The following is a 22,527-nucleotide window of genomic DNA, read 5'->3' on the forward strand; positions in this document are numbered from 1 at the left end:
AAGAAGTGAATATTTTTTTTTGAAGGAATTAAAAAAAAACTAATTCAAGAAAGAAATGGTTTTATCAACATGCATGTTCCATCACAATTCTTCATTCAGGGTCTACACTAACTTGTAAACTAGATTTACAGACAGTCATGGTTGCTCCATCCCAAAATATATTAACATTGGAAAAGGTACAGAGAAGGGCAACAAAAATGATTAAGGGCATGGAACAGCTTCCACATGAGGAGAGATTAAAAAGACTGGGACTTTTCATCTTGGAAAAGAGATGACTCAGGGGAAAGATGATACAAGTCTATAAAATTGTGAATGGTGCGGGGAAGGTGAATAAGGAAGTGTTATTTACTCCTGTGCACAACACAAGAATCAGGGGTCACACAATTAAATTAATAAGCAGCAGGTTTAAAACAACCATAAGAAAGTACTTCTTCACACAACACACGGTCAACCCACGGAACTCTGGCAGAAGCTGCTGGGAAGGCCAAAACTATAGCAGAGTTCAAAGAATAATTAAATAACTTCACAAAGATCAGAGCCATCAACAGTTATTAGCCAAGATAGTCAGGGATGCACAACCCAATGCTCTGGGTTTCCCTAGCCCGACTGTCAGAAGCTGGGACTGGGTAACAGGGGATGTTGATAATCTGATAACTGCCCTGTTCTGTTCATTCCCTCTGAAGCACCTGTTAAAGACAGGATACTGGGCTAGATGGACCATTGGTCTCACCCAGTATGGCCATTCTTATATTAAAGGGGTCAGTCCACCTCTGGATTCCTCAGGTGCCAAAACTGGGATCTGTCAAAGGTGGCCAGACCCTCCACCACACACAGCCCAATCATGTGTCAACTGTTGAGGAAAGATTGGGGCAGCCTCTACTAGCATGACTTTCAGAGACTAACTTTCCACCTCCCACAGATCTCACCAGCAGCAGTGAAGGAGTGATCCCTAGGCGGCCTTCATCACCCTAACAATGCCCTCTGGATTGCTGGAGTTAGGTAACATCCAGCAACACTTCACCATGGGTAAATCTTCCATTAGTGCAGGGACCCAAGGGGAGGCAGAGATGAATCATCATCATCTTCATTGTACTGGCTAGGAACAACTCTACCCTGAGGTGCTTCCTGACTGAAAGTCATACACATGAGGGCTATTACAATGTTTTTTTCTTCTTCCAATGCATTTAGTAATTTGTGAAAGTAATTCTCACCAGGTGAGCTTCTTCAAAAACAGGTCATATACATCTGACAGGATTAAATTTAAATCAACAAACAACAGATGTAATAGCAGCAGGATCTCCTCCACATAACAGGCTTAGTAATTGCACATGGAACTATATTTATCTGTTTTGAAGAACAACCTGTTCATGGTTAGCTTAGCTTGCATTTTAAGAAAACAAACAGTAATTTAATTATGAACAATTTTAACTAATTTCAAAGAATCACAATTTTTCTAATGTACCTTACAATCAGCCAATAGATTCAAACCAATCTGATAAACTGATCTGAAAAAAATAAAACCATTCATTAAGTGATTGTCCAGATTAAATATCCTGCCTTTAACCTCTAGCAATTAAAAATAAAACAAACAAACAAACAAAAAACTTTTCCTAGAGGAAAAGGTTTATATTTGACATGTGACCATTTTAAAAACTTATAAGCAACTCTAAAAAATAATATGTATTTTTAAGAGACAAAGAATTCATTAATGATAAGCATTTTGTCTGGAATTTGTCCAACAGGATGAAAAATAAAATGAACCATCAATCTTCAACTACAAAAATATAGTTTCTACACACCCTTTCCCACTGGGAGAAGACACTTGTTTCTAGCGACACTAATATGCGAGATTACAACTATAAAGGACTGCTTACATACATAATGCTATCTTTGTTATGAATTTCTCTCTCGTTTGGTGGTGATAGTTTGACTTGCATCATTTAATGCAGTGGTTCTCAAAGTGGGGGGCACAAGAGGGGGCGGAACAAGGGACAGAGCCAGTCCAGCTCCACCCTCCCCGGAGACGGAAGCAGCCACCACTGGCCACCTCCTGCAGCCACAGCAGCCCCCTGCTGCTGCTGGGCACACTCCCCGTTTCCTGTTTTACTGCCACTGTTCCCCGCTGCTGTGCTCCCCACGCTGTAATCGTGTTTTTTTCTGAAGGGGGGGGTTCAGGAGAAGGGGGGTGCAATTGTTAGGGCCTACAGCACAGTAAGTGCCCCCATTTTTTTCTGAAAGGGCTCCCCCCCCTTTCAGAAGGGGAAAATGGGGGCCTGATTCAGGGGATGGGGGTTATGATTGTTAGACAAAAGTCCACAGGGGGGGCTCCATTTAAAAGTTTGAGAACCACTGATTTAGTGGGATGCTGCATAGGTGTACTCCAGCAAAGAGATACGGGACTAGTGCCCAAGTTTGTAACCTTATTATTACATTTATGTAAAACTTGTATTATGTCACTGAGTTGTTAAACATAATTGGACAACACATACATTGTGTCAACTCCTCAGTGTCAGAAGCAATAATAAAACTCAAAATCTAATACAAGACTTTTATGATCAATATTAAAATTATTTGTAATCACTTAATTTTAATAAACTACACAAACACTAAACTTACCATGTAATTATTGGTCATTATAGACGTGTCACATCTGAAGTATAAAGTTTGAAAGTTCTCTATGTTATTCATTCACAACAATAAGTAAAGTTTTTAAAGCCAGAAAGAATGGTTTCTTATTCTGACAAAATAAGACAATGGACCAGATTTACAGATTTGAAAATCAGTGCGAGTTAGGCACCTAACTGCGTAGGCCCTTTTATCAGTCCCACTAGGCACCTTTGGTGCCTAAATACCTTTGAAAATCTGGCTGAGCAGCTAAATGGATTGGACAAAACTTCCAGAAATATTCCTGTTTCAGCTCTGACCAAGCATCAAAACTTTCAGCACACAAGGTGGATATCTGAGAAACAGATGAGTGAATTAAAGTGAAGGTTCATAACAAATTGCATTGCAATCTTACTTATACTACCTTGTGCTACCATGAAAGCTATATCAATTTAAAGAAAATTTCTTGTTATTTTCCTTCTACATTTAAAAATAAATCTTTCATACAAGAACATAAAAGAACCACCCACTTCTCTAACATTAAGTAAGCACTGTAAGAGAAAAACTATATACCTAATAAATTGGTATAAAATTACAGGAATTTTTAAAAATAAAACTGACATTTCTTAATATTTTAGCACATGCAATAGTGGCTGGATTAGTAGCTCCAACAGCTGGGGGCCGCTGGCCACTGTCCAGGCGGTTACCTCCCCAATCTGCCTGTAGAAGCGAGGGCTCTAATTCAGTATTTGGCCTTTCTACTGAGACGTCTAACAAGGACTCCAATTGTGCTGATGGTTTTTATGTGATGAGGAAGTGGATTGAGACTATGAACTCATTTCAAATAGTAGTCAGCCTTCAATCACATCTGTCTCAGGCCAACTTTGAAGCACACCAGAAATTTTAAACCCCCCCTCTCTGAATCAGTGATGACAGAGCATTTTGAATTACTGCCATTTCAAATGGCAGTTTGAACTGAACAGGTAGATATAGTGGGAGACCTTGCTCTCTAGTTTAACCTCTTTTATAAATGCTAATCTACCATTCAGGAAAAAAAGTGACAAGAAATTGCTCCAATGACATTTAAGAGCATCTGAACCAGGGTTCCATCCAGTGTAAGCCATTATTTTTTGTTTATTGCTTCTATTGGTCCTGTACAAAATACAGGATTTTCAGCAATGCAGCTAGCTGCCTTCTCTAGAGGCCTCAAAAATGTTCTAAAAGTTTCAGTTTACATTTATATTTGGTAATGATACTTCTTTTACCATGAAAACTCTCTGAAGGCCATTCTGAACAAAATGGGTGCAGCTTCCTTTTAAGCGTTCAAAAAGCATGAAAGCCTTCACCTAAGGTTTATGGGTTATAACACTGTATAACCCCATCCCCCTCTGCAAGCACCTCTCTGAGCAATGTGTGGTCTTAAGTAGCAAAACATGGTGTAACTAGGTGGGTCAAAGTCAGAATTTGAACCATAATGCTAGTTATCTTGGAGGTTTTAAGCTTTGTATTACTTATTATAAAACCAAGAAAAAATATTTTCACAAGATGCAGGCAAACCCTACTGGTTCAAGAGAGGATTTTTTTAAAGAGCTTTTTACAATATATATGTGAACAATTGTCCAACAAATAGAATACAATACCGCAGCAGTACTTCATATATGTCTCACCTAAATTGTCAAGTGTGTGATTAGAACTATTTTCTGCAGCATGCAACACTTGAAACAGTGCCTTAAATTTCACTTCCAGTTCACTGAACCAGATGAGACAAAGATACATCCATAACAACTACAGATGGTGGTAAGATGTATAACCTGCTGAACTTTGGGTCCATAATGATCAGCATGCAAGACAGTGGACACAGCAGAAGAGTTGCCTAATCATTGTCAGGATTTGTGTGGACATCATGGTAGAAGGATTTGAAGAAGGGCAATGAAGTGGCTTTTCACATGTAGTTATACTCAACATATATGTTACTGTAACAAAAAACAGGTAAAATTTCAAGCTAAAGTATGATTTTTTTTCTGGTTAATGTTACCCCTTTCAGATAATAAGACTTGAGTTCCTGACTTCAATATTCCTACCCAAATAAAATATGACTTTACATGCCATATTTGCTGTAATTCTTAGCCAAAAAGGGGATTCAAAAAAGATGTTTCAGTATTAACTATGGACATTATTTTATTAGTTTAAGATATAGTTTAATCTGCACAGCTTAAACATCCTGGGTGAAGTCCTGGCAAAGCTTCCATTGACTTCAATGCAGCTAAGATTTCACCCCCCATTTTTATTAATTATTATTTGAAGCAAAGAGACAATACAGACTAACCCTATGGTGGGTCTATTTCCATGTGATTAAATACATAACTCCAATTAGCCATTAAGCATGTCTCACCGTGAGGATCTAGAATTCAAAGAATGTGCCAAAAAATTAAATTAAAACTATTTTAATATTAAACAGCAGAAAAACTTTAGCTGATAATCTCCCTGAAAATATTGGCTCATAACAGACATGCTGACAGATCCCTTAACTATAGACACTACTAATACCATTGTAGAAAAGGTTCTACAGTAAAGGAACATAGTGTTAAAAAAATCTATAAAGTCTGTCCCTTTATTACTGACAGTCAAACCTTTTTTATAAAGCTGAAATCATGACTGAAGTGTGTTTCCCAGATAAATTGGGAGAGTGGTTAAACCAGTTTCTCAAAGACAAAAGGCAAGCCAACACCCAGCCAGATGTCAACAAAGCTAATGGGCCATTACCTACAAAAGTGGCCAGTCTTTGGCTAAGCAGCAGGCAGGAGCAAAAAATCTGCATTTTAGCAAAGAAACAGCAGGGACTCTCCTCCTTCCAGCAGATGGCCTGTCTCCTGGTTCTCAGCCGGAAACGCTTTTCAAAGAGGGGCTAAAAACTATAAAAAGGGGGGCAAACACTCCAAGACAACTGTTTCTCTCTCCCTGCCCACACATTCTCTGTGCCTGAGAAAACAAAGGAAACAGCCCTTGGACTCTGGGGGAGGGGTCCGGAAGCACGTGGTGAGAAACTGCTTGAATCTAATGTAGTTTGTTAAAAGTTAGGCAGTAGAAAGGGTTTTATTTTTCTTGTTAACCATTTCTGATTTTTTAATTCATTACTTGTGCTCACTTAAAACCTCTCTTTGTAGTTAATAAACTTGTTTTATTTAATCCAGTGTGTTCAAGCTGAAGCCTCTGGGCAATTCCATTTGGGGCAACAAGCTGGTATATATTATTCCCTGAGAGGAATAATAGACTTAGTATATTTGGACTGTCCAGGAGAGGGCTGGGCAGCACAAGACATACATTTCTGAGGGAAAATGTGAGACTGGGAGTGCAGTATAACCAAAGCTGGTAAAAGCCAGAGTGTAACCCAGTTGTGGCTGGTAGGTTGTAGCTATGAACAGACACTCAGGTAGAGAGCTTGCATTCTGGAAGGCAGTTTGTGAGTAATCCCCCTGGGAGCTACTTTAGCAAGGCATTGTAATGCACCCAAGGTTAGCAGGCAGGGGTGACACAGCCCCCCTTGCTTCCCTCCCCCACCTTCCCCAACTGGTCTGGATAGCATGATGACATGTGACAGTTAAATACACAGTGTATGTTTTATTCTGGGCTGGGATTGCATATAACCTCTCTAGGGGGTGAAAGGTGATGCGAGATCAGGAAGTTCAAAAAACTACATTGACATTGTGCCAGACAAAAAATGCACTTTTGGGATAAGAAGAGTAAGATGGATTTCATGAGGAATACCTACAGGGAGATTAATACAAATTCTTCATCTCCAGTAATGCAAAAACCAAGCCTTTTGAAGCTACATGCTGAGATGAGGGGGGTTGTCTGCTCATTACCTGGTCCCAGAGGTTACAGTTGAAAGGCCCAAGCTGTATAAAGAAACAGGCTGCCCTGCCCACTCTCGGTTCTTGGTTCTGAATCTGAAGACAGACATGAAATCGTAACTCTGGGGAGAACCCAGTTGTGAGTTTGAAGGACTGACCCCCTACAAGACTCCTAGGCTGGAGTTGGAGTGACCCAATTTGGTAAGCTTGTTAGCATGTGTGTAGATTCTTTTATTGTTTTCAATTTTTTCTTTGTAATATTTTCATTTTAAGAATAAATGTGTTGGCTTAGAAAGAACTGTGGGGGAACTTGAAACTGCATATAATTATGCTGTTCATAACCTCTGGAGAGAAAGCAAAGTGCAGATGCTGGCCGTTTAGGCAGACTGGCTTACTAGGAATATCACAGCATGAATCAGGGAGCTCTGCAGCCTTAACAGCCAGGTCAGGAAGGAGAGAGACAAGAGAGATGACTACTTCCTTGAAGTGGATGCCCTTGGTGGACCATCGAGGGGGTATACAGATGCAGTTGCCTTGAAACTGATAGCTAGGAATGGAAATTTTAAACACAATATTTTTCCCTTTAACTTCCAGTATACCAACAAGTAACGTGAAGTACATTAGAAAGCAGAGATAGCAACACACATACTTCACTACAAAAGGTGATATGTGCACCTTCATATGGGTGAATTTCACTTTACCTATATTAAGCCAGAGAAGTGCACAGCTGATCCATCTGCAGAAGACATATTTGAGGGACTGAGGGGTATAAACTGTGGAGGATCTTGTATGAGGCCCTCTTCACTAGGGTGAATTTCACCCTAAGCTGATACCAAAAAAGGAACAGGCTAGTTAAGAGACAATATTTATTCAGCAAAAATTAAGCCTGTATAGTGAGTATATTTTTTAAACCCTACCACCTCTGTAATGGAGAACACCCATGCGGGGGGGGGGGGGGGGGGGGGGGGGGGGGGGGCGGCAGAAGAGAACACAAGCTCTATAGTTCTATAGAAATGAGAGAGAATATGAGAATAATGTTGAACTCTGACAAAAATACATTAAAAAATGTCTATGTATAATTCTTAGATCTCAGCCACAATCACCTAATGGTTTAAAATGCATTATTAACGTAATAACATAACAATATCTCTAACAAAAGACATAAGCCTGCATTATACATCTCTTTTGGCAGAACAAAGCTTTTACCAGATAAAAGTTTATCATTTGTCAAATCAATAAAGTAGCAATGTATTTTTAATTTCATGAAGACAGAGCTTTGTTGGGAGCGATGCATCCTTGGCTGATGCACAAAGGACATATGTAGTCCTACTTTATCAAACAGCTTTTTAAATAGCAATGAGTTTCCCAGTGCAGTTCTTTAGCCACTTTACATCTTAAAAACATAATACTTCGCTACCAGACTCGTACTTCTCCACAAACAACAACTTGTCAGCACAAAACCACTCTAAGGGGCAGAGTTTAGAATTCTTCATTCTGTTATGAGATCTCCTTTCAAACAAGTCTTGCCACCTTCCTCAAGATAGTGACAAATAAGAATGCTTCCAATCCAATTTGAAAGGAAATTTTATAGACATCTTGAAAGACATGTCAGGCAATTGTCAGCCAACTGGCACTTCTTTTCACGGTCTTCATGAGAATACCTTAGTAAAGAAAATACCTACATCCTATTAAGGAACTATTTGTTTTTACCTTTAAAAACTTAATCTTTTCAGTAATTATTCAGAATATAAGTATAGGTATTTGCTATGCGAGTGTTACACAAGTTAAAAACTGCCTCTCTCATGCTGAAAGGATCCTAAAGTATTCAGTTAGATGCAACTGGCTAGTTGTCATTTCACTAATCTGCAAACCTGCTAAATTCATGAAAATCCTGAGGTTATCATCCAACTTCACAGTAAAGATTAAGCAGAGGACAAGAATGAATCTCATATTACTAAGACATCATTACTTTTCTAGAAGTATAGAATACTGCCATATGTCATATTTCATAGTAATCTAGAGAACAACCAATTCCGCTTGTACATTGTGTGTAGGAATGTGTGTGTATATATTATATATAGGATCCTACATATGCGCGTGCACGCACACAGAGCATAGCTGATATGGGACTCAGTTAATAAGGAATTAAAGGAGGATATTAATATCAATCAACATGTGTTGATGGAAAATAGGTCTTGTCAAACTAACTTGCTTTAACTTAATATGATAAGTTTGGTTGATAAAGGTAATAGTGCTGATGTACCAGATTTATATAAGACATCTTGATTAATACAAAATCAATATGGCTCACATTAAATGGATTAAAACTATAATTACATTTTGAGACCATTTATTTAACTAAACAGCAAATCACTGTTAAGCCACTGTGTTTCTAGTGGGGTCTATCAGGGGTTGGTTCTTGGCTCTACACTGTTTAATATTTTTATCAACAACTCAGGAAAAATAACCAAAAGTCATTACTGCTAGAAGTTAACAGGTGACACAAAGATTGGGGCACTGGTAAATAATAAAGAGGACAGGACAGAGATACAGAGTCATCTGGATTGCTTTGTTTGCTTGTGCCCAGCTTACCATGTATTTCAATATAGCCATATGTCAGGTCATACATCTAGGACAAAGAATGTAGGCCATGCTTATAGGATAGGGAACTCTATCCTCAGAAGCAGGGACTCTGAAAAAGATATAGGGGCCAGGGTGGCTAATCAGCTGAACAATATTGTGGGCAAAAGAGCTAATGTGATCCTTGGATGCATAAACAGGAAAATATGGAGTAGAAATAGAAAGGTTATTGTTACAAGGCTGCTCCTGAGCTTGCAACAAACCACTGCTGGGTCCCCACTCAGGTGCAAAAAGACTAGGAAATGTTTATTTAGGTGTCACCCCATTCAGGCAGGGCACCACCCGCAGCAATCTTACTCAGCAAGGCAAATCTTACAAGACAAATCGCTGGTAGCAAATCCAAAACAATAAATAGTCCCACATCAGACCTACCTTTCCTCACAGAAGCTCTGGCAAGGAGCAGTCTGTAGTTAATTCCTGGCCCCTGCCAGGCTCCTCTCACAGAGAGAACTGGAAGTCTACTCTTCCTCCCAGCCAGCTCCCAGCTGAGCTGGGCTGCCCACATTATCTCCTCCCCCCTGACACCTATTGCAGGTGTAGCAGGACACAGCTGACTGAATCCCCAGCAATTTAATTACCTTTTCCTGGCCAGTGTGGGGTTTGTAGACCCCATTAAAGTTCTATTATCTCTTCTCCCCCTCCCCTCTCTGAAGAGGATTCAGAGAAGAGCCACAAGAATGATTAAAGGATTGGAAAACATGCTCTATAGCAACTGTGCTCCTGGAGTCTATTTAGATGATCAAAGAGAAGGTTAAGGAATAGGCTGATCACAGTCTAGAAATACCTGCACAGGAAACTGAAATTTGATTATCTAACAGAAATAGGTATAACAAGATCCACTGATTTGAAGTTGAAGCTAGACAAATTCAGACTGGAAAAAAGGTGCAATTATTTTTTTTTTAATGGAGAGAGTAATTAACCATTGGAACAGCTTACTAAGGGACACTGTGCATTCTCCATCACAGGGACATTTTAAAATCAAGACTGGATGTTCTTTAAAAGATATGTTTTTGTTCAAAACACAGCTATTAGACCTGAAGCAGGAAGTAATACAGGGAAATCCTATGCCCTGTATTATGCCAGGGGTCGGACTAGCCAACCACCAGGGTCCCAAATCTACAAATTGTTCACTTACCAGATTCAGTTATCCACAGTGGGTCTTCCAGTCATTAATGGAAATTAGCAATCTTTTGAACGTACATACAGACAGACAGTTTCACCAATGAAATTCAGCCACCCCTAAATGCAGGACAGATCATTGACACACAGCACACTTAACAGCTGGAGAAGAGTTGGAGAAAGAAGAGAGATATTTTCACCCACAGACATTTGCACAAATCCCTAATCTTAAAAAAAAAATGACATCATGGGATTACCATTTACACAGACAAGACGTAGGTTTATAAACTCTCATCTGAACAACTCCACATATTTACCCTTTTGTTGCATGAAAGATATGCCAACATTGTAAATGAGTGTGAAAGGCCAAATTACAGCCCTATACATTGGTACTCTCAGTTTTCTACTCATCAGAATAAAAAGATTTCTTCAGCTTGTACCTTGAGATATGGTTGCATAATGCACAGCCTTGCAAATGAAACCAAGGCTAATTCCAATGAAATATTAAGTATGGTAAATCTGCTTGGGGAATACCACCTGTTCCACAAAACAGTTTCTTGAGGGACTATCTCCAGTAGAATGCAAGAATAATTAAAGGACTCTCCCCCGCCCCAAAAAAATTAATTGATAGTCAGATTGTAATCAAGGAACTTGAAAAAGCAACTTTTAAAAGGATTACTGTAAAGTTACAACTTTTAGTTGGGTAAAAATACTAATTATGAAGCTAGAGATTCAGAGGCAACTTTTCTTTTCAATGAAGAGCTTGAATGGCTAATTTATCTAGTCTGCACATTCAGCATGAAAATTCTATTTTTTTTTTTTTTTAAGTGATAAGGGAAATTAGTTATATCCAGGACGTTCAAAAGTGGAATGGATTTAATCCAAATGCATTGACTTATCCCCTTCCGAGAGGACAGTCAATTCTGGGTAATATATCAAAAAACATTTGTAATATTTTCACATATATCACTATTTATTAAGAAACAAGAAAAAAAACATTACCAAGATCTTGCATTTATCATGGTTTGCTGCTGGTGGTGAATGATTTGAGTGCAATGCATAAATGGATTTAGCAGAATTTATAAATGCTTAATGGAACTGGTGTGTGTTATTTCTTTTTTGTCTTGTACTTCCATTAAGCTCTTATTAAGATGAGTACACACCAGTAGCTCGGTAATACAACCTTATCTGAAAATCTGTTTCAGATTTATTGAATTACACCTGCTAGCTAGAACATCCCTCAAAGCAGGCAATGTAAGGCTGAAAAACTGTTGGTTGCTATACACAGAGAGCTATGTAATTTAACATTTTTAGTTAAGGCTGAGAACATTCTTTAAAGATTTATGAATGTAACAGCTGAGCATTTCAAGAGTCTGAATACAACAGCTGATGATTACAGCTTCACAACATTGGTTAAACTGGTTTTTAATTATTCATTACAAGTTTTTTTGCTTCTATAGCATATGAATTGCTGATACACACATACATTCAGCTGCTTTTTCAGTTCTCTTGTAATTTTTCACATAAAAATTAACAAAAAAGGAAGCCCATGTTATTCAGTTTCAAATTTTAAAAATATTTTATATTCAGTAAGTATATCTTATTGCATAATTTTTCACCAGAATGATTTCAAGCTTTATTTTCTGTTCCAGATCTTTGCTTGTTTTGATTCTTTATACCTCCCATGCTGAGTTGTGCTTAGGTCCTAACTTTTGTAAAAGCTTTGTCTGTAGCACCCTCATTTGGATACTGTTTGCCACAGCATTCCTACTTCCTATTTTTAGATGTTTTGCACCACTATGTCAGAGTAGCACATGTACCTTTCTGCAAATTCTAGAGCCACCTTGACCTTACTATAAGCCATGGGAGGAGAGGGGAACAAAAATTTGCAGAAAGCCAGGCTCCAGGCGTGCTGAAAGCATGGAAGTGAGCTGAGTCAGCCCACTGGCCAAAAGACAGCATTGCTATATAAGCCTACCCTGGAACACGAGTTGCAAAAGGTGGTGGCAGTTGACGCTTGCAAGCACAGCACTCCAGGAGCTTGACCCAAGCCAGGCTGCAGTGCGAGGAGGCAATGCCAGCCTAAAGACATTAGGCCCAAGGGAAAAAAGGCAGGATGACTAGCACTGGTCAAAAGCTGTTGAAATTCTTCCATAAAAGGACAGGGACAAAATGATCACCATTTTTTTTTCCAAGCCAGTTCTACAGGTGACAGAGGAAAGAAGGAGTATTACAGATACGACCTCTAACAAAGTAATTGCACACACAACTCATCTGTGACATGTCACACTTCTGTCTTGTTACACTTGCCCTCTACTCTTTCCACTGTACATTTCCCCATGTCACATCTTAATCTAGATTCTAAACCCTTTCCGGCAGAAATTGCCCTCTGCTATGCATTTATATGATGCCTAGCACACTGGGGCCCCAATCCTGACAGGGTATCCTGAGAGATATTCCAATATAAATAATGATTAATAATATAATAAGGAGATGGACTTTTAAAAGAGACACAAGAAGTTAAAACTTAACACTAACAGCAGATGATTAAAAAAAATAAAGGCAATGAGAATGCTCTCTAAATGCTATCTATCTATCACAGATTACTGGGCTGCACAAGAGTTTAAAAACCCTGATATGTGTTATGGGAGCCAAAATATGGACACAGAAAAGAGACTACTCCATCACCATCTGTAATTTAATCCCTATCGCAATATTCTCCCACCAAAAAAGGGCTTTGCTTCAATAGGCTATGCTCACTGTTTTTTTTAAAAGCAGAACTCAAAGGGATGAGGTTAATTTGGCTTGAAGAAATCATTTGAACAAGCACTGAAACTGCTAATCTATCATCCACCTCCTAATGAACTCACTATACAAACTCTCAGTTTTAAATATGTAAATTATGCAATTGTAATTCTTTATAGAACTGATTTCTAAGCAATCCCTTGACAAAAGTCATAGAATTTTGTTTGATCAATGAGGCCAATTTATTAAAATCAAAATTCATTAAAAATGGCCACAAACACAATGATTCAATTTCCTTCAGTCTGATTAGCATCACCAGCAACACTGTAATTATGATGGAGAAGGAGCTTTCATGCGGAGTTCTTATTTTTATCATCTTATAACTTTCCCAAAAAAAGACACTCATAGCTGAAATTTCTCATGCTTGCTTTCAGCAGCTGTGCCCGCCCATCCCCCAGTTTGAAGAAAAATCTGTTCCTGTATCTTTTGAAGTTTTAGAATGAAGTTTTTTTTCCCCAGCAACTATGATTTTTAAGATGTTTTGCACTGCGATTACTGGTTTGGAACGCAACTTGGCACAGATGTAGTCTTCAGTGAAGTATCTGCTATGTACTGAACTGACAATATTGATGGGGAAGGGCCCAGTCCTCAGAGTCAGCCTTAGGGAAAACGGCATCCTGGCTGAATTTGTATTTGGCGCTCCTGGCCCCTGCGGGCTCCCCACCCATCACTCCTGGCCCCCCGCAGGCTCCCCCCATAGCCTCAGGGCCCTACTGCTTCCCCCCCAGTGCTTAATATGTATTGGCAAAGGTTCCAGGGACAGATCCTGCAACTTTCCTGAGTTCAATAGGATTAAGTGTCTGAATAAGGACTCCTTGCAGAGTCAAGGTTTCAGGATCAAATCTTTGGCTCCTGCTGACACATTTCTGCATGCTCTCAAGAATGAAAGTAAGGGAAGGAGAAAGAACCCAGGCAGACAGAGGGGGAGATGGACCCCTCTTGCGCTAGTGCAGAGATGAAGCTGAGAGATGGCAGTCACTGATAAAATTGAGCATGATTTCAGGCATCTAATTTGGGTTGTATGTTTTACAAATAATTTTAGACATACAACAAATAATGAATAACCCTTTTGCCCCCAACCTCTGCACCCCCCAACCGTGCCCCCATCTGGGCTGTGTAAGGGGAGGGCAGGAGAGCAGCTCAGCACAGCCAGCCAGGTGGAGAAAGCGATCTGGATACACAGAGTGCTTGGTGTTGCTCCTCATTCTTCCTCCTCCCCCCCAATCACACCTCTACGGGAGCACAGAGGAACGTTTGCTGGGGGGAGAGGGTGACAAGATGGTGAGGCAAGCAGTATTTGTGCATCTTAACCCCTCCCCCACACACACGTTACCTTGTGGGGAAGAAGCAGGGAGAAATCTGGGCACTCCCCCACAAATCACCTCTGAGTTTGTGGAGCTCCTCTGCCAGCCAGCAGCATGCAACTCTGTGCTGCTCATGGTGCCCCTGACTACAGTGCCCTGGGTGGTCACCCATGTGGCCCACCCCGAAGGCCAGCCCTGTGCAATCCTGCTTTCATTGAAGTCTGTAGGAATTTTGCCATGAACTTCACCTAGAGCAGGACTGGAACCAAAGTTTAAAAGTGAAATTAACAAAGTCTTGAATGCACAGTACATTGTTTTCGTTACTGTCTTAAGTACACCCCAAGCACAGATATGTGTATGAGACTATGGATATCCACATAGCATCCAAAGGAATGGGAACTCTGAAGCCTTGTTTAAAAAACAAAAAACCAACCAACCAACTAGGCCTGATGCCTTTGAAATGCTTCAGTTTAGGAAATTATTAACAAGATACTTAAAACAAAAAAGTATTCTGTGCAAGCCTAGCATAAAATTCTCTCAAATTACTAGAAAATGGAGTTTAACGTTTTAAATTAATTAATGGTAATTTTAAGCTTCTAGACTAGTAAAAGTGACAAGTTTAAAAAAAACCAGGGATAGAGTAAAAAGCTGAATTGCTTTCTTGTCTCTTTTCCCTGCCCCAGCCTGATTGTCCTGCACTTAATGTTGGTTTACAATCCTTCAGGCCCTACAACCAAGAGGCATATATAGCTTATTATATACAGTGTGTGTAGGTTTCTCAGCAAAATAATAGGCTCTTCATTAAAAATAAAATAAAATAAATGTTGCATTCTAAGTTAAATTAATGCTTGTTAGTATATCAGACACCTCAGAACAAGGTACAAGAAACCCTTAGGTGGCCAATTATAAAATAACCTGTCATGAAAGAAGTCTCTTCTTAAGCTCCGTCTGTTAGAGGCTGATATTAACTAACTACACCATTCCTCACAGAGTGGACACACAGTATTGCAATTGAAGCCTGGTGAACAAACAGTCACCATCACTTCAATCTCCTACATGCTGTGAGCAGCATATAACACAATTGTGTGTGAACAAGACAAGCAAGGCAAGGTTTAGCGGGAAAAAACCCAAACCAAACCACAAACGGCTAAGTGGTCTTCAACCAATCAGTGGCCTCAGAATCAACAGTATGCAGCTTGGAAAGACCTCCTAGGAGCCCGACACAAAGAGCAACCATCCAGCACGCGTGTCACATCCTCCACAGCACCGCAGACGCACAATGAGCTGTCCTGGATGCCCCAGGCATGGCAGACCTTGGGACATGTTAAGCTGGCTCCAGAGGTAGCTTGGAAGCCCAAAGCTAGGTAGCCATTCATCCAGCCTAGTGGTGAAGTGGGAGTTCCTGGAGTGGCAAAGGCCCTCTCCAGTTCTGTCTATCACACAGAACTGACGATATTATTAACTGAATGGAAAGTGTGCTGCAGTGTCCAGATAGGATTGCTGCTATGCAGTCAGTGGTGGAGTATATGCCTGAACAGTGGGAAAGGTGGCATTTGCTGTGCTTTGGTGATCAGTTTGTTGACTGCATGCTAATACTGGATGTTTGGTGGAGGAATATTGGCTAGGACTGGTAACTATACAAGTGCCTGGGATAATTCTCATGGTATGATTAAGATGCGTGTCTATTAGTCTAGCATGGACAGAGATTAACCATCACCATGCACTGGGGTACAATACTGCTAAGTTCTCATCATGTTCCCTGTGATAACCCTTCGGGGGAAATCAAAGCTGCAAACCAGGGAACCAAATCTACTGGATCCCAGTTACTGTGGACCTACATAAGGAAATGCTGTGAGCAGTTGCTGAGAGGAAGAGCTTTCAGACTGACTGCTTGGAGACTAGAGTAGCAGCCCATGGGACAGTCAAGCTGAACCCCATGCTGGATCATTTTTCCTGTCTACTTTCTGGAATTAACTTATTTTAGTTTCTTTTTATAAACACTAACCCTTGCTGAATTCAACCAATTTTTAACCTATGCCATCCTACCAGCTAACACTCAGATATTGTGTTATGCAGATTTTCTATAGCTTAGCACCAGCAAGAAACATTTGCAAGATTTGGTAGATTTTTCTTACCGGCCTGCATTTCTGCCACCTGCTGCTTCTCTCGCACAAGCTGAATGACGTCCGATACCACAATTTGTGGCTCAATATCTTCTTCTTTCCCCTCATTAGACTGGCTGTCTGTTACGAAACAATTGCAGCTGCCAGTTTCCTTACATAGGATCACCCTCCAGTGCCAACAGACAGACATGAAAGTGTCTTATGTTGATTTCTGCCAAAAGTAAGACAAATCAAAACATTTAGTGTTATTCAAGTTAAGTTTAAAAAACAGTGATAGTTATGCACATATTACCAGCACCTTTGATTTTACGTGAAGAGAATAAAGCTACATTATTTTATACTTAGTTAAAGGGACAGGTGAATAGCCAGGATATCAGATCAGTGGAACTAGCTTTCATCTAAAACTAAAAATCAGTTTTCCTTGTATAAAAGGGCCCTTTACTGAATTTTGAACCAGAGGCCTTGAGACAGATTAAGTCAATTTAACTACAAACTCTAACATCCTGATGGAAAAACAACATACAATCTTATGAACACGTGAATGAAAACCTAAGATATTTCTATATACTTTAAATGTGAGAGAACACCACATATAAAAAACAATAGTCTCTCAAACAAGTTTGCTTGGATAAGAGAGAAATATGTCCCAAAAAGCAAAACAATTAAAATATTTCCTGCAACATGGAAAGTTATATAAAACTGTTACAGATTTGAAAAGTACATGTTAGGAAACAAATTAACTCAAAGGGCATTTTGATGGTGGAAAAAAAAAAACAAAGGTGGGGAAGAAGCAATGCTCAGAAGTAACTTGGGTTTTGGCTTCTGACACGTGTGTGGGCCACCTCTTGAGGCTACCCTATTCCTGCAAGGGAAGGCTTCTGAGGAGGGAGGAGGACAGGTAAGCATTAGTTGTCTAGACAACGGTAAGAGAATTAATTATGTGTGTTTATGGATAGGAGAGACATGCTTAAACACCTGCAGCTTTGTGCACTTACAGAAATAGATGGGTGGAAATAATAATGTCTTGACCCCAGAAAAACAAATCAGCTGTTCTTGAAACCAAAGATAAATCATCATGAACTGGAGAATAAGGCTATATTATTTTTCGTTTGTGGGAGAGAACGTCTCCTAGTACCTGAGATTCATAACTGCCAAGTTATGTTTATTTTCAGTTTTGTAACCGTGTGGGTTGTAATCGTGTAACCTTGTGAGAGACACAAGTTAAGTGAAGTAAGATCTTTTATCAGACCAAATTCTGTTAGTGAAACAGACAGACTCTCAAGCGGCATGGAGCTCTTCATTTAGGAAGCCTAGAAAGAAACAAGTCTCTAAAGCAGGAGTGTCAAACATCCAGCCCACCACCCTTTTTGGTCCAGACTGTGTAGTCTCCCTCTGCGCGCTGCCGCACGTCGCCACAAGATCTGTTGTGCACTCTGGCGGCAGCGCATGAAGCACTGTGTGCATGAGACAGCGCTCCAAAAGGCGGGACAGTGTGGTTTGGGGGCATCGCGCAGAGCACTGTCTGTGCGAGACTGCACTCCAAAAGACGGGAGAGGAGAGAGAGTGTGGTGTCTTGGGGCATCGCAGGGGGCAGAACTGCTTCTTCACAGCCCACTCACTTCAAAACACACACTATTTTCAGCTGCAGAAAAAATCTTCCTACAGTTGCTCACAGTTTACCATTTTCTCCCACTTCTGGAAAGATCTATGGGTGACAATAGCAACTGAAGAACTGTCCCAAAAATACATTGGCAAATAGCTTAGGAAAGACAGAAGCCAACTGTTACATTAGATTTGTTCAGACTGAAAGATATATCCTCCTTCTCTCTCTCTGGTGCCTAGTAAAGGCACATCTCTTCCACTGCACCATTTTGGGGTTACTCAATTCTCCTATAGAACAAGTGTTCAAAATATCACTGTAGCCCTGCAAAGTAAAATACCATCAAACTGTGATAGTTCCACACCGTGTAGGAGGGTTTTACAGCTAAGTAATTGAGACAAACAATACCTCGTGGCATCGCAGAGCGCTGTGTATACCAGATTGTTATGGTGATATCTCGCGTACACAACCTTGTGTAAGCTGGGCCTTGTACATATATACACAGCCTTGTGTCTTTACACAGCTTTGTGTAGAGTCTTGTACATACATACACAGCCTTGTGTGGGGCCTTGTAATTATGTTATCGAAGAAAAGAAAAACAGGTAAAGAATGTCGTGTGGTTCAAGAGAAATGGAGAAATTTGTATTTCTTTGCCGAAGTGAACGGAAAGCCAACATGTTTGATTTGTATGCAACTTATAGCTGTTGCCAAAGAGTACAATGTTCGGAGGCACTAGGATACCAAGCATGCTGAGAAGTATGATAAATATATTGGGAAGTTTCATGAGGACAAAGTTTCTGAATTGGAGAAGTTCTTGAAAAAGCAGCAATCGCTATGTACAAATGCCCATCAAATAAGTGAAGCTGCAGTTAAGGCAAGCTACATGATTGCACATGATCTAGCACAGTCATCAAAACCTTTTTCAGACAGGGAAATTATAAAGAAATGTGTTAATGACTGCAGAATTAATACGTCCGGATAAACGACAAGCCTTTGCAAATATAAGCCTCGCGAGAAACACAGTCACTGAGAGAATCAGTGATTTGTCAGAGAGCCTTAACAATCAACTAAAGGACAGAGACAAGTCCTTTATTGCATTTTCGATTGCAGTTGATGACAGTACGGATGTTACTGATGTGGCAGAGCTTGCAATTTTCATTCGTGGTGTTGATAAAAACATGCACATAACAGAAGGGTTTGTAGAATTGGTTCCCAGGAAAGACATAACAGGTGACAATATCTTCAATAATTTGGTGGAAACTTTGGACAAATTAGGTGTAGACTGGATGCAAGCTGGGGGTCTGGCTACAGATGGAGCACCACAAATGGTGGGTAGAAAAGCTGGAGTTGCTGCAAAGTTAAAGGAAAAATTGCTTGCTGCCAATCCGCAATATCAGTTTTGTAATTTACATAGCATTTTACACCAAGAAGCACTGTGTAGTAAAACACAAACTGAATAATGTTTTGGATGTGGTTATAAAAACTGTTAATTTTATACAAGCAAGAGGCCTTAACCATAGGCAGTTCAACTGCCTTCTGGAAGTAACTGAGAAACTCCATGGGTTACCATATCACACTGATGTTCATTGGCTAAGTCGGGGGGCTGTACTGAAATGCTTTTATGAATTGCGTGGTGAAATACAATTGTTATTGAATCAGAAAGGAGAGGTTATGCCTGAACTGCAGGATAATGAATGGCTTCAAGATCTTGCTTTTATGGTAGACATCACGGAACACCTGAATTGTCAACACAAAGATGCAGGGGTGCAACAAATTGGTGACAGATGTTTTTGGACAGCATTAGTGCTTTCGAGATTAAGCTTCAGTTTTGGGAAAAGGAACTTTCAGATGATAATCCCGCACACTTTCCAACTTTAAAATCTCGACGTAACACAGCTGAGTGTCATTGTGATGCTCTCACAAAAAAGTACAGCAGCAAAATTTCCAGCTTAAGAAATGAATTCCAAGCAAGGTTTTCTGACTTCAAATACCTTGAGAAAGACTTAGCAATTTTCCGTAACCCATTTTCTGTCAATGCGCACGAGGTTTCAGAGCAGCTTCAGATGGAAATAATCGAACTGCAGTGTGATTCTGTTTTGAGGGATAGTTTTCCAGGGTTGATGTTGGAACATTTTATCAGTATGTAGGACCAAATTATCCCAGGCTGAAGTCTTTTGCTTCAAAAATTCTGTCCATGTTTAGGACAATGTATGTCTGTGAACAGCTCTTTTCTGTAATGAGCATCAACAAGTCAAGATTTCGTTCTCAACTTACTGATGCTCACCTGAACGCAGTACTCAAGCTTGCTGCAGCCCAGTCCCTTGCTCCAGACTTTGATGCAGTGGTCCAAAGTAAGAGGTGTTAGGCATCAGGAAACAGCAGTAGCAGTAAATAAAGTACTATAATTCTTAATCATTGATTGACTTGTTAATCGTAAAATAGCAGTAGTTGTAGAAGTGAATTTACTGCAGTTTTTATATTGCTGCTAGTTAGCAAATAAAATACTACATGAAAATGGTTGTGCATAGTATTTTAATTTATGGTATGTATGGCCCACTTGAAGTACATTTAATTCAAATCTGGCCTGCCATAGCAAATGAGTTTGACACCCCTGCTCTAGAGTTTCCCCTCCATCATCCAAGCAACCTGAGACAGACTTTTCCTGTGAGTATAGTAAGCACATTTGCAGGTTTAAGACAAAATATGGCCAAAGGAAAGGCAGGAAACAAAGCTGTTGGAGACCCAAATAACTTTGCTAAGTAACTCTGGGTAAGTGAACAAGATGGAAGGAGGGACATGTGACATCTCCTCCATGCACATTTAATAGGCACTGGACAAGGATGTGACTTATGATTTCTGTACTCTCCACTTGTTACAATAGCAGGAAAATATTGGTTGATTCTTTTCCTCTAACTTTCTCCATATTTCCAGATGCTGACTTTAATTACCGCAGAATAAAAATATTATCCAAGAATATAGATGGTAATACTGGTATACTTAGGGATGATCTGCATTACACTTGAAGGTGACAGTCTTACTGATGTACAAAGAATGGACTAAAGTAAGTTTAGCTTGGAATAAAAGGATTGTCTGTAAATAAAGATTGAGACTAGCAACAATGTTTTAACCATGAATCCTTCAAGAATAGTCTGAGAAAGACTAAACTATTATCTAATTAGAGTTAATTACTATACTTTCTCCCCACTACATCATTCATACCAAAGCCCGTCTGCCCTAAACACTGTTGTAAACTGTATCTTCTCAGTGTGTAAAAATAATCTTAATAGTTTATAAATTATTTAATAAAATATTTTATTCACAGCTAACATGTTGCCGACAGCTTGCTTATTCCTCCCATTTCCAAATATTGTAGGCTTTGTTATACTTTTAAAATAAAAAGCAGAGTGCCTGATCATCCATAGCTCCCACAGACTTTAATGGAAGCAGAATATGCTTAGTATCCCCAGGACAAAAATAAATAATTTTTTTTTAAAAAGCCATAAGCCATTCCCACTGGTAAAAGACTACAAGTAAACAAATTGTGTCTCTCTCTAAGAAAGCTCTATTAGAGTGTGTGCAGCATTACAAAAGTGAAAAAATGAATACGGTTATGATAAATTAAGTATTTAACTCTCTGCAGCTGTTCAAACAATCATAGGCAACAATGAAAACTAGAGACTACACATGCAAAGATAACATGTAATGCTGAAATTTTAGCAGAAGATACGCTTCATGGTATTTAACAGTATTTTGTACTTTATTTGTTGATACAGCATTATTCATTGTTTCTCTTGATTATCTCATATGATACATTTCAGGAAATATTTTCTCTCCAGTTTCTCCCTTGGCCAATGTTTGGAATTTTCTAAATCAAGAGAAATTTCTTTAAAAATCCCTTGAGGAAGATACTATCACAGAGTGCCAGAATAATTTTTCCTTCCCAAGAGTAAAGTGAAATGTAGTAGGGTTACAACCTCAGTGATCAGAAATTACTTTATAAATATTAGTTTAATCTTAACTTTGGATTTCTTGCCTTTCCTCTACAAAAATAAAAGGAAGCTTCCGAAGTTTAAAAATAAGTTATTTTAATGTTTAAAGTTAGAGATACATATTTACAACCTTAACTCTACCTTAATGAACTTGTTTAAAATAAGAGAAATGAAGTCAGCAAAGTAAGTATGTAGTGGCAGGGGCATACACAAGAGGGGACAAGCAGGGGCATGACCCCTGCCCCAATCTCTATGTGTCCCTGCAGCCCGGGAAGGAGGGGGGAGCAGCAGGGCAGCTGGCTGAATTCTTCCTCCCCTCATCCCTACAGTTGCAGCCTGCTGCTTCTTCCCTGCTCCTGGAGGCCCATGCATAGCCTCTGCCTCCACTCCGTGACTCACCTCAGTGGGCTATCTGCAGAGCAGGCTACAGCACTGAGACTTCAGCAGCAGGGAAGAAGCAGCTGGCTGCAGATGTAGTAGCAGGAGGAACAG

At 39.7% G+C, this 22,527-nt stretch overlaps 1 protein-coding gene across 8 annotated transcripts in view; it reads right to left on the minus strand.

Annotated features, from left to right (window-relative positions):
- The window catches only part of MCF2L (MCF.2 cell line derived transforming sequence like), a 260,528-nt gene that overhangs the window by 230,174 nt on the left and 7,827 nt on the right, over window positions 1-22,527 (minus strand). For 6 of the 8 annotated variants that reach the window (XM_067563667.1, XM_067563670.1, XM_067563666.1 and 3 more), the window contains exon 2: window positions 16,459-16,657. In XM_067563667.1, the coding sequence (XP_067419768.1) occupies window positions 16,459-16,636 (178 nt within the window). In that variant the 5' untranslated portion in view covers window positions 16,637-16,657. Of the gene's footprint in view, window positions 1-14,352; window positions 14,424-16,458; window positions 16,658-22,527 lie in introns of those variants that run through there. The other 2 variants (XM_067563672.1, XM_067563674.1) reach the window with 2 other exon arrangements.

This window comes from Emydura macquarii, unplaced genomic scaffold, assembly GCF_026122565.2.
Source record: "Emydura macquarii macquarii isolate MOO-44397 ecotype Brisbane River unplaced genomic scaffold, CSIRO-AGI_Emac_v2 contig_2531, whole genome shotgun sequence".
In the NCBI taxonomy this organism is placed as follows: Eukaryota; Metazoa; Chordata; order Testudines; family Chelidae; genus Emydura; species Emydura macquarii.